Source organism: Egretta garzetta, unplaced genomic scaffold (assembly GCF_000687185.1).
Source record: "Egretta garzetta isolate BGI_Z169 unplaced genomic scaffold, ASM68718v1 scaffold391, whole genome shotgun sequence".
NCBI lineage: Eukaryota > Metazoa > Chordata > Aves > Pelecaniformes > Ardeidae > Egretta > Egretta garzetta.
In genome coordinates this window covers 14,235-26,256 of record NW_009258617.1, presented here as the reverse complement: position 1 = coordinate 26,256, position 12,022 = coordinate 14,235, and the positions used below count along the sequence as shown (strand labels likewise).

At 52.6% G+C, this 12,022-nt stretch overlaps 2 protein-coding genes across 5 annotated transcripts in view; one reads left to right on the top strand and one right to left on the bottom strand.

Annotated features, from left to right (window-relative positions):
• DPAGT1 (dolichyl-phosphate N-acetylglucosaminephosphotransferase 1) overlaps positions 1-834 on the bottom strand; it is a 6,559-nt gene extending 5,725 nt beyond the window's left edge. The window contains exon 1 of the mRNA XM_009648074.2: positions 573-834. Within this exon, the coding sequence (XP_009646369.1) occupies positions 573-834 (262 nt within the window). The remainder of the gene's footprint in view (positions 1-572) is intronic.
• The window catches only part of C2CD2L (C2CD2 like), a 24,092-nt gene continuing 12,096 nt past the window's right edge, over positions 27-12,022 (top strand). The window contains exons 1-9 of one of the 4 annotated variants that reach the window (XM_035903532.1): positions 27-2,351; positions 2,507-4,912; positions 6,414-6,509; positions 7,001-7,120; positions 9,005-9,115; positions 9,995-10,108; positions 10,742-10,859; positions 11,026-11,149; positions 11,686-11,750. In XM_035903532.1, the coding sequence (XP_035759425.1) occupies positions 4,820-4,912; positions 6,414-6,509; positions 7,001-7,120; positions 9,005-9,115; positions 9,995-10,108; positions 10,742-10,859; positions 11,026-11,149; positions 11,686-11,750 (841 nt within the window). In that variant the 5' untranslated portion in view covers positions 27-2,351; positions 2,507-4,819. Of the gene's footprint in view, positions 4,913-5,316; positions 6,074-6,413; positions 6,510-7,000; positions 7,121-9,004; positions 9,116-9,994; positions 10,109-10,741; positions 10,860-11,025; positions 11,150-11,685; positions 11,751-12,022 lie in introns of those variants that run through there. The other 3 variants (XM_035903531.1, XM_035903533.1, XM_035903534.1) reach the window with 3 other exon arrangements.

The window sequence follows — 12,022 nt, the reverse complement described above, 5'->3', positions numbered from 1 at the left end:
CCGCCGCGTCCTGGGGACAGGAAGGGGGGGAGCCTTCCTGTTAAGTCGCGTGGGAAAATCAAGAGCTAAAAAAAGGTTAGTGTGAAGCAAATGCATTTGACGAACAGGAAATTAAATCTTGAAGAACGCGATGCGAACTTGCGTTCGAGTTTTCCGATGAGATTGGAAAAGTCCCTTCCCTTTTGACCAAGTGAGTTAAATTCTGGACTACAGGTAGGATAGAGAAGCGGACCTCTTGGTACAGCACGGCCACGTGAAAAAATGAGGCGATTGGTGAAGGTGGGGACGAAGGAGAAATTATTACTCCTCCTGCCCCCAACCGTTGTTAGTCGTATAAACGTAATAGGCTTCGTAAAGTCCAACCCCGTGGGTAACGTTGTGACTTTGGCTCCCTTGGGAATGTCCGCCCGCCAGTTTTTCCAGCCTGCCTTCTGCAGCTCTTTGTTTCTCTGCCTTTTCATTTACCTCAGGGTAAATAATAACTTGCTGGGATGAGACAAAGACGACGGATCTTTGAGGAAGTTAACTCAGGAAGAAATGCTTGGTTTTGTTACGTGTCGCCTGTGCGGTACCTGTCTTTTTTGGGGGAAGTCCTTTCCGGTTACCCAGCATGTAAGCCGCACCAGTGCGATATACGGCCGTTTGAATAAAGGCCGTGGAAGGCAAATGAGCATCTTCTGCGACGTTACCGAAGGAGCCCTTAACTTCATCGGCAAGCATGGGGTAGTTCAATTTTGGCCTTTTGTTTTCCTGCTCGAAGTAGACGGTGTTGTCTGGCGTCTCGAGAGCGGAAGGGTTAGTAAGGCTTGTTAAGCGGTTATACTTGAAAGTCATGGCGCAAAAGGGAGCAAATCTTAAATGCATTGGTCAAACTGTGGTGTTCTTGAGATTCTGTAGTCCTTAATTGTAGTAGAGCAGAACCGGGTCCGAAAGGATTTACTCAAATGATCTCCTTTCGAGTGCAGAGCAGGGCTGCGGTTGTTTTCAGATGACGGTTGCCTCCCGGCATTAGCAGGCGCAAAAGGACTGGAATGGGATATTTAGGCGTAACGAGCCGCTTTTGCGTTCCTTTTCGAGCCTCGGACTGGGAATGTTTTTCTTTTACTGGTGTCGAGTGTGGTGGGGCAGGGGACGTTTAAAACCATTGTCCTCCGCTCCTTTTGAAAGGTTACGAAAACCCACCGAAGATTTAGAACGCAGACTGTTAGCGGTTTTGTAAAGGAAGCCCTTAGCTGGTGCTACCTGCTTCTGGTACCCTGTATGTTGGCGGTGTGGGAACGGTGAGTTTTCTGAGGCACTTTGTTGTCTCGTCGCTTCTACGAGCCGAGACGTTGGAGCGTTACTACTTGGAAGAATAGCGCGTCTCAAGGCGAGCTTTGTTCTTCTAAGAAATAGGTAGAATCAGCCTCGAGAAGTATTGCGTGGGTACGAACGCAGGTGGGCTGTCCGCTTAGGATTGTGTAACCCTGTTATCCAGCTGATGTTTTTACCTGCTAGATTATATCTTCTGCCTGTTACAGGCGGATCAGGGAATTGACCTGTTCTGAATGTTACCTTTCTTAACGCTCGTCTTAACGTATGTCGTGTCTTCCTCTTTGGACGTGTGTCAGAGACTCTGCTCGTGAAGCTGGGCGTTGCTTCTTGCCACTGTTTGGGACAGATTTCGTTTGTTGGACCCGTCTTGCTGATGCTCCCTAGCTAGTTTTTATTGTTTTCCTTTTGAAGAAGGAAAATTTTTTTTCTTTGTTCCGTCGTGTTTGGTCCTTTGCTTTCCCACCTGAAGTTCTCTCCGCTCCGTGACTCCTCGCCTCCTCCTTTGCGTCGTCAGATTGACTTGGAAAGGTTGGCAGAGTTTCTCCTTCGTCGCTACTTGGGCTAAGCGAAATTGTCCTTTTTAACAGAAATGTCGTGGCACCCTCTCTCTTTCCGGCCTTAGATCTAGCTGGCGTCAGAAGCGTTAGAAAATGGGAACAGATGTTTTTGGGGGGGGTGAGAGGGAGAGGGGGAGGATCGACTGGCCCCGTTGTTGTGTTCATGTCCCATTTTTTGTACTGGTTATTTGGAATGAGTTTGGAAACCTTCATCGTACTCTGAGAGTTGCAAAGCAGTCCCTTAAGTGTACTGAGGGCAGGAGGAGTCGAGGGTGCGGGCCTGACTCCTCTGAGAGAAAGTAGAACTGATTATGAGTAGCAGCCTAATGACTACTAACTGGGCTGTGCTCTTGATCTTACAGGATGAGGCTCAAGAAGAACGAGAGGGTGGTGCCGTGTAAGGTGGCTGCGGGACGACCTGCCGCAGGCCATTGGAACGGGATAATTTGTCTGGAACTAAATGAGACTAGATGATGTACCGTAAGATTATGCTCTTGATAGTTACACTGAGTAAGATGTGAGAAGCTTGATCTGGTGTTTAATGTGCCAGCTGCTAAAGTTCTTCCTTCTGCCTGCCTCCATTCCTTTTTTCCCCCTCCCTCCTCTTCCCTGCCTTCACCTGGTCCTGCAAGTAGCCAGACGCAGCATCGAACCCGAGATCCGCGCCTTTTTGCCGTGGAAAACTTCTGAGTGTCAGGATACGATCGGCCGCTTTATTGTGTGGAAGCTGAAACCCTGCGGATCGTGCTGCTGTTGAATCCTCAAAGCCAGCTCTTTCTTTTTGTGACTGAAAGTAAGTTTGTTCTGATACGATGCGTGTTGTATCGAGGGGACCCGCTGCCGCGAGCGACGCTTAGCGGCCCCCCTGCGGTTGGCTCAGTACGGTGGCTTGCACGGGGCAAGCCACGGCAACCGCTGCTTCTCTTTTCAAGACCTGACGGGAAAGTTGAGGGCAGTTCTCTGGGACGGAGCACGCGCAGGCAGAGGCCTTCCCTCTTTGGAGAGAGGACTCGCGTGAGGGACTGAACAGAGGTGAGAACGTTTGCCGAGCGCCTCCCTCTGTAGAAACGCGCCCTCTTCTTCCGTGCCCCTCTTGTCAGAATGCTGCGGTCGCGTGTCCGCGGTCGCCCATGTCTGATACGCTCCTCTGTCATGTGCCAAATTCCTCAGATTCTACAAAATGACCTGAATTTTTAAGTTCCAGAACTTGGAACTCCTGTAAGGAGATTAGCTGATGTCTGAAATGGCACAGAGGCCCCTGGAGGGCCACGCTTCAGTTTCTGCTGCAGTTGCTCCTCATCTGGGGCAGATCTACTCGGAAAGGGGCGTTGCCACAGCGAGTTGCTAGTCTAAAAGCTGTTCTCTGAAGCGGTGCCCAGCAGTTGTCCGAGGGGGCTGTGTCTTCTGTGGGATTCAGGATAAGGCTGGGAGTTACCTGGAGCTGCTTGTGGCCATTTAACTGGGGAAAAATACCCTGTCTCGGACCCTTCTCTTCTCCCACCCCTCAGGCATCCCGTTCCTGCCAGTGGCCTGCTTTCGAGCCATTGAATTCCAGCACTCAGCCCCTGGTCCTTGTAAAATGGGGTGAAGTGACTGGTCGTGGGAAAGAGATAGCAATGATCTTTTGGCTAGTGTTTCCTCCTTGAGCCTTGGAATTAAGACATGGAAATTCTTCTCAGACTCGCAGAAGAAACGGCACAGGCTTCAATCGGGGATGGAGGTGGAAGACTTGGCGTGGGCCCCGAATCCAAGTAGTGCTTGCGAAGCCGCAGAGATACATCGTTCTCATTCGAGATGATAACGGTTTGTGTAATGACTTCGGTCGCATCTCAACTTTGCAATCCGTGTAGGAAGTTAACTGCGTTGCAACGTTTGGCCTAGACTTGCAACTACCCTTTATAATGCAGTAGGTTTTGAGGTATGGCTTTGTCGGGTTATAAAACAACTGCAAATTAGCATTTTGTCTTTTAGCTAGCGCTTCGGTGCCGAGTTTTGTGAGATGCGTTCTGCCAAGGAACTCTCTGTTGACTTATTTGAGAATTTTCACGTTACAGCCTGTAGCATCAGGAGGCTGTGCCGGCAGAAGAAGTAGTAAGTGTGTTTTAGTCTTGGTCCTTGCAACTTTGCTGATGTATTGCAAGGCCGCGTAACTTTTCGTTGCGTGCCCTGAGGAATTACGGTTTTGTGCAATCTAGGGGACTGCCAAATGCAAAAAGAGTAGGGACTTAATAATATGAAAGCGCTAACTGTTATTGGAGGAGTATTGTCTTAAAAAAATTTTTCAGTCTTTTAAAAGTTCAGCGTGATGAGGTGAAGTCAGCCTCGGGTTGACTACAGCCTTCTCTGTGTGGCACACGCACGACTTCCGAGGACCGCAGAACGGGAGACTTGTTCTGGGCTGGCGGCGTGTGAGGGTTTTTTTGTTTTGGTTTGTTTTTGTAACGAAGTTGTGTAAAGGATAGTCCCGTCATTTGCCAAGATCTCGAAGGAGAAGCTGCGTCTCCTTTTTTGCGGTGCGTTGTAGTTTTGGGTAAACCTTGGCTCGGAACCGACGGCGATTCTGTCGTTGGAAATGCACGACCCTCGTCAAAAAAAGCATTCCCCTGCGGCCCTCCACGCGCCCCCCCCGCCGAGTTCCTGTCTCCTACAAAATTATTCTCGCATCCCTCAGAGGGAAGGGAGGTAAGGCCCGATAGCGTTCGTTGCAGTTGTCAGTGGTTTCTTCCCTGCTCCTGGTCTGACTCTGCCCCTGCTCTCCTTGTAAGTTCTGAGGAGAGATAGGTTTATGCTTGGAAGTGAGCGGTCTCGCTTTCTCCCAGGTAGACTTATTCTTAGCTCCTTTCTCCGTCGTATTTTTTTCCTTTTAGCTGTATCGACTGACAAAAAGCTCTAAGGAAAGGCAGCTCTGCAGAGCTGGGTTTAATAGCAGATTTATCGTGGAACAGCGGATGGATGTGAGTACATCGGGCTCTCGGTGTGGATGCGGAACGGCGGAGGGTCTCGGCCCTCAGATTTCTAAGCCCGCTTCTGCAGGCTTGCCGGTACGGCTGGGGAATGACTGTAGATTCCTGTCTCGGTGGCCCGTGGCTATCTTTACCGTCCTGTGGGTGTCCTGTCTCATTTTCCCTTCTGCGTCCTGAGAAAGGGAAAGGACGGAACTGGAGTAGAAGTCTCATGGTTTGCCATAAAAGGATTACAGAGTGTTCCAGAGCCCTAGTCGTGGAGGAACGCTATTCAGTTGCTTCCCTCATGATAGTCTGTTTACTCCTGTGGTTTTTTGTTTCTGCATGGCTTTTTTCAGCTTGGTGAATTTTAAAAGAATATGTCCTAATCTTGCTCAGGTCTAGATTTGCCTGCATTTCCTCGTGTTTCCGAATCGCGGTGAACGTGAGAATGTAAGGCACGTGGGAGGAGCTTTATAGGAGCGCATTTGTGGTCAGAGCGCGCCGGCGTCTGAATTCGGGCCGATTCTTCTAGGAGCGCGATCAGAGGGAGCTGGCAGCGGGCAGATGAGGGTCGATCCGCCTCCCGGCTGCGTCTCATTCTCATCCTCGGCACTCGAGAGAGTGGCTTCAGTCACAAGGCGTCGCTCTTTTTCTGTAGATCTTCAAATGTTCACAGCTCGTATTTCCTGTTTGGCTTTTAAGTGACGTGCCTTAAAACGGGGCAAAGGTTTGAAAGGAATTGAGTCGCCTCTCGAGCGTGCGCTACCCTCCTTGTTTTATTTTTCCGGTGTTTTCTCCCTGCCTTGGGGTATATATAGGTTCACGCGATTTTGCGCACACGGTTCGTTCCTAGCGGGCTGAGTGACGAGATCTTTTGAAGTTGACCGGCGCCTCCCAGTTCAGCGAGACTGCGGCATACTGGGAAGAACAGGGCGACAGCTTGCCGCTGAGGATTATATGCTTGAGTCGTCGGACAGAGGTTCTGGTCACGGAGAGAAAGGGCTGATCTGACGTTCTGGACTGACACGAGTGGACGAACGCATGGCTCCGGTGGAGGAGACTTGTGAGAAGAAGAAATGGCAGACGTTACTGGTTTGAAGCAGCAGGGAGCGATCCAATGTTGTTTCTCTGTTGAGTCTTTCGGTTTTGAAGTTTGGTCGCTGGGAGAGCTGCCTCGTGCCTGCATTGAGAGGAGGGCGTTCGTCCAGACCGCTTTCTGACAGGCAAGCGGCTCTTCAGCTTGTAATACGTATGCCGGTCAGATTAATGTCCGAGAGCCCCTTCTCCCCCCCCCCTTCTGCCTGTCACCTGCGTCGGTCTGTTTAGAACAATCTTCCATGCTCTTTTGGGCTTGCCTGTCTGAAATTAACATAGCGTTTGTGAGTCTAAGCCTTGACCGGAGACTTTGCTGCTTCTTTTCCCTGTCTGGACAAGCCAAGGTGGGTGAAATTGCGCCGTGCGACGGATCCGCGCGCTGGCCGGATTCATGGAAACGGATCAGAGCATCTCTGGGGCTGCACGTCAGAATCGTTCGTCCTCTCTGAAACTATCTGGGATACCTTAACCGCTGGGAACTAACGGAATTCTCTTTTCCTAGAGTTCGGTGCAGATCACGTTTGAAGAGTGTCCTCAGTTACCACCAGCTGCGCATATAAGTCGCGTGATGTGCGAGGGACAGTCGGACCGCAGCATGGTAAGGCTTTGCCGTTCTGAATCGTATGGTGTGGGGTTTCTCCGTCGACCGACGGCGCATTCGATGGAGATTGCGGAGGCTCGTGCGACGGGGATGGTGGAAGCGGGGAAGTTTCGGGCGAGGTCTGCGGTTGGGTTTGGAGGCCTTTTGACAGGCTCGTGATATTGCGGCTCTGAAGCTGTGCTTCAGTGAGCTCTGGGAGAGGCCCCGGGGGGAATTTGTTGGTGGAGCTGGGGCATACGGATGCTGAGCCCGAATATCGGGGTCCTGCGTTGGGAGGAGAAGAGAGCTCCTGTCGCCGATACGCCTTATGGCCTCGCATACGGAGTCTGAAAGGACAGGTTTGGAGTGCGGAACTGGGTCTGGGAGTAAGCCCGATGCTCCTTTCCTGCCGCGACGGGTCAACCTTGCCTGTTGCTTTTAGATGTTTTGCCGCCGCACGGCTGCCTCTCCCCACGGATATAAACTCACCTCCTTCCTTTTCTCTCTAGGTGCTGTCCTGCCACCTGTCAGCTGAAGCTGTGAAATTCCCTGTCTCTGTTACTCAGCAGTCCCCGGTCGCTGTTTCTGTGGACACCTATCATGTCACTCTGGCTGTGCTGCAGGCTCAGGTAACGGTTGTAAAAAGTTAGCCGTTGAACTTGTTCTTTCGCCCAGCCCCACGCCGTTCAAGGAAGGAGGACCCGATTTAGCGTAAATAAAGACCGCATTGTGCCAGAAGCAGCAGCGTGCTTGCTGTCACTAACGTTGGGCGGGGCGGCAAGTATTCCTGATCTGCGTGCTGAGTCCCATTTTCCGAGCCTTGTTCTGCAGATCTTGGCTACGTAATGTAGCCATAACGACGTCCAGAGAGATTTGAGGCACGGCAACGTTCTCTACTGTGTTTTTGGGCGTGCGTTTAAGAAGCGAAAGGTACACCGAGTTCAATTCCCCTCGTAGTGCGACGGATAGGTTGTGCGTACGTACGATTACGGCGACGTTCTGGTTGTTGGCGTGAAAAAGAAATCCGTGGTGAGGGATGGTTTGCTTCTTGGCGCTCCCCTTAATACGTTCACCGGAGTGCGATACAGACTTTTATTTTTCCCCCCCCCTGTGTGTTAAATATTGGAGATGCTTTTTCCAGAACAGAAGCTCTCTGAAATTGCAACGGGTGGTAACTCCATAGTTGCTTTCTGGCTGGATTTGCTTCTCTAGAATGCGATTTGATTCCCATCATGAAGAAGGGCTTGATGTTGGAGGTGATATCTCGCTTGGAGACTGTGTGCTCATTAGAAGTAACCGTGGCAGCGGAAGGCAATCCCACGCTATCGTGGGTATTGCAGTTGGAAGGTGGTTCTAGAGCCCCTTTGCTCTTGGAAGCGATATCGAAATTTTGAACCTACGTTTATCAGGTCATCCCGGTTTGGTTTTGCGCCTCGGTTCTGTGGTCGTTTCAATAGCTCCTCTCTCTCCCTCTCCCCCCCCGCCCCCCGGGCATTTAGCGTACCTGCTGCCAATCTAGTCGTGGGCAGCAACTGCGGTCGCTTTTAATCTTTGTGTAGTCTCTGGGAGTTGGGTGGCCTTTGTCACGCCTCGTCAAATGGCTTCTCTACTCGCTGGCATTTTCTAGGTCTCTTTGTGCCTGTTGAAGCGTTGGGTTGGTGGTTCCTGTAGAGAATTGCTTGAGGTACTCTGATCTAGGTCTCGTTGCTGCGCTGTGAAATGCCGGTAAGGTTACCGTCTGCCTGTCGGTCGGAATACTTCAAGTACCATATTCCCAAACGTGCCTTGCCTCTTCTATGCACCTCTTGTCGGTTACTTACCTGACTACCGCGTTCCAGATCTGTCGACCGTCGTTTGACCGACGACCTTCTGTGTTCACGGTAAATAAAGGGTCAGACTGTCAATTGCTTTAGAACTACGTTAAATTTCATTCCCCTGTTTTTGCTAGATATACTGGGTCAGGAGTTCTTCCTGTGCGGTTCGGTTTCTGTCTGTTGCGTTAACGAAGCCTTTCAGGTGTATGGGGGTGCAGCTTTTCGACCGAACTACGGGATGGTGTACGGTCTGATGTGTCATCACAGACTACTGGTGACCTGGATGAGTTTTCGGTCTGAGGATGATCTAGAGACACGTTGCTAATTTAGAAATGGCCGCGCTTAGGTTTGGTGACGATTAATTGACGTAGCTCGGTAAACGTCTTGTATCGAGTGCGCCACTCCCTCTTTTGGGTTGTCCTGCAGGCTTTTTCTTCAGCCAAAGAAATAACCTACCGTTTTTCCCTCTGACGGCTCCTGGGCATCCGATGGCAGCGAGGCAGCCGGATCGTGCTGTGGAGGGATGAGGCTTCTGCAGTGGCTTCTTTCCGCAGGCCCAGGACGGCTCGCGTTCTTACGTTCCGTCTCTTATTGTTGCACCGGCGTGAGGGCTTTTTGGTCACTGAATTTGAAGCGGGGCAAAAAGCGCCTGATGGAAACAGAAACTGTTCCTGACTACGGGTATTTGTTCTGCGCCAGGTGGAGATCCGCTTGGAGGAGATACAGAATGAAGGTCTCCTGGTGTCGTGGACCTTCAAGGACAGACCAGACTTGAACCTTTTGGTTCTTCCGAGACTTCAACTTTGCGAGGTGAGTGACAAACGGTGGGAGGCCAGACTTGAGTGGAGGAAGGGTGGGAGGGGCAGAAACGGCGCTGAGCTGAGAGGAAGGCTGCCGCGGAGGGGAGAGGTTGGCGACTCGCTGTCGTGGCCCTTTAGGGCGAGGGAGGCGATTCGTTTGCCCTCGCATCGATACTAGCTCAGCTCTGTCAAAACAGCGCATCCTCGAGAGGGCTGAAGCAGTACCCCGATGTCTGTTGTCCGAGTTTGGTGTAACAGCTCAATGGGAATCTGTGTAGTGAAAAAGGCTTTCTGTCTACGTAGGTGCTCTGCTCTTGTCAGATATAGAGCTGCAAAATCAGCTGGGTCGGTTCGTGGGGGTTTTTGTTGTTGGTCCGTCGGTTGGTTTGGGGGGGTTTTGAGAGGTTAGCATGCAGAACCCGTGGGTATTAGAGGTTGAACGAGCTGAACGCGGGCGTGCTTGCGCTCCTGCGATCCGAATAGGTTGATTGATTTGTTTCTTTTATTGACACCCTTGCTGCTTTATCCCGAGTAGATGTAGGAATCTGGCTGTTCTCCCAAAACTGCAGTAGTACCATCTCACGAGGTGACGAGGCAGTGGCGAACTATAAAAGCTGCATTGTCAAAATTCGCAACAGGTAGACTTCAGATGTATAGGCTTAGTTTTTCTCATTTAGACCGCTTGCGTCTGCCTGCAGCTGTTAGACGGAAGCTTTAAGCGCTGGGGAGAGCTAGCGCAGGCTATGGGAAGAGTACCTGGGAGGTTATTACCGGGAGAAAGACCGTGTAGCGTCTTAGAGGCTCGAGAGGCAGTTGGAGCTGTGTAAGGAGAATACGCGTCTGTCTCGTTACGACTTCCCTGCGTTTCCTCTTGCTTTGTGGAGAGAAGAACGAAGGGAGAGCGGATCTGTCCACTGTAAAGGATCTGATTGAAGATACCATTGTCAGCACGCAGCCGGCCATGATGGTGAATCTGAAGGCCTGCACCGCTGGAGCTGGTGCGGTAAGGCGCTCTCCTTGCGTCGTTCCTGTGCCTCCGTACGCTGTGCCCTGGGGTGGTTCTGAGGGCTGAGGCTTGGGTGGGAACCCGGGGGTTGAGGCTTGCTTCTGGGCGACGGCCGCGCCCTGGCCTGCACTGTCACGGGAGGTGGGGTCCTGTGGCACAGAGAGTAGGGATAATCGGAAACCGCTCTGAAGGGCGACTCTGTCTGTACCTTGTTTCCCGGACGCCGGGTGCTGGCCGTGTTGAGGCGGAGCTGGACTGCCCGAGATACGTCTCCGTTTCGGCAGTCTCTCACTTGCTCTGACCGCTGAGGCTCTGTCCAGGGCAGCCTTTACGGGCACGGAACGGTCCGTGGTTTGTCGTCTTGGGTTGTCCGTCTGGCAGCCGGCGAGCTTGTTCTCGTCTGCCTCTTTTTCCTGTCTGCCTCAAATTTCCCATCCGAAACAACACGGGGGCCCGCTGGAGGTCGATAGCTTGGGGAACCTGCAGCATCTCTCGAGGACTCTGTGGGTGTTCCCCTATGTTGGTGCGAGGAGCTACTTAGTAGATGCGAGGATGAACGTGACGTGTCTTGCTGCTGTTTGCTGGCGTGTGGACGATAAAGGCATCTGTCCCGCTCTCGTCGTTCCTCAGGTACCCAGCGATAAGTTGGTGCGAGAGTCCCCGTCCGGAGTAGCAGCAGCCCCTCTGGCTTCTAAGCTGTTGCTCCGGAATCTTCGAGTGCTGAACTTGGGCTGCCAGGGGAAGGGAGGTAAGCCTGAAAACGTTGCAGGTCTGCGGGGGCAAGCGCACAGGCAGTGAGACTGGAGCGAGTGGGTGTTTCGGGTGGGTTGGAATGGGAAAAGAGGGGCGTGGGTCCGGCCAGCCACTGTCTTGTGGTGACGAGCGCACGCGTGTGCCCTGTCCCTCTGTTGCAGGAGTTGGGGAGATACGCTGTGTGGCGGGGCTGGACAGCCCCCCGCAGCAGAAGCGGACGAGGCCAGCGACAGCTGGCGGCGCTGGTACCGCAGTGGAGATGGAGTGGAAGGAGGAGCTCTTCCTGTAAGTGTCCGCCCTCCTTCTGGGCGGCACGGTCTCTGGGCGTCGTCACCGCGCCGCAGTGACCCATGCGGACGACGCAGAGGCCAAGTCCGCACCGTGGGGCGGCGTGTGTTTGTGCTGCCCGCCTGCCGGGCTACCGATGCCAGCGACTGGCCCCAGCTTGCATACGTATTTCCCGCTCCTCTGGATGCTCTGTGTTTAAACTGGATGGGCAGAAGCGCTGATCATGGCCGGCGCGTGAGAGCGGCAGGCGCAGAAGGTCGGGAGCGTAAATCTCGGCCTTCCGGACGGATCGCCCTTTCGACTTCCCCTGGCAGCCTACGCGGCTCTGCAGGGGACGTGAACCACGGCACACTTCTGTATAGCGTGCCGTCCCTTGTTGCGTCCTCCAAAGTAGTGTGTGCATACCAGAACTTTGGAAAAGGTGGCGAGGCGTGTGAGATTTGAGGGGGGGAAGATACGGAATGGGGCTGTTTGCTCCGCAGCCGCTTTGCAAAGACTGCCTAATACCAGCCCATCTTTTTCTGTTTCAACAGGGAGTTGGGACCTAGAAGTAAAGAACTGAAGCTACAGGTGCTGGGGAGCAGTGACGGAGGGGGAAGTGAGTACAGGCAGCCTTAAAATGGGTTGTAACATGGGGAGACAAAAACGCCCGAGGGACTCGCTGCGCTTTGAGCCCGCGGTAGTTCCATGTTCGTACGACGCGCGATGAACTCCGTGAAGGATTTTTCGTATTTGACTTTATGTGAGCCTCTGACCGTGTGAAGTAACTCTGGAGTCTGTTCTTAGTGAAACGCTCTGACTCTGACCTTTTTGGTACCCGGGAGGTTCCCGTGCCCCGCCCGTCTCCTCTCTGAAGTGGGGAGAAGGATG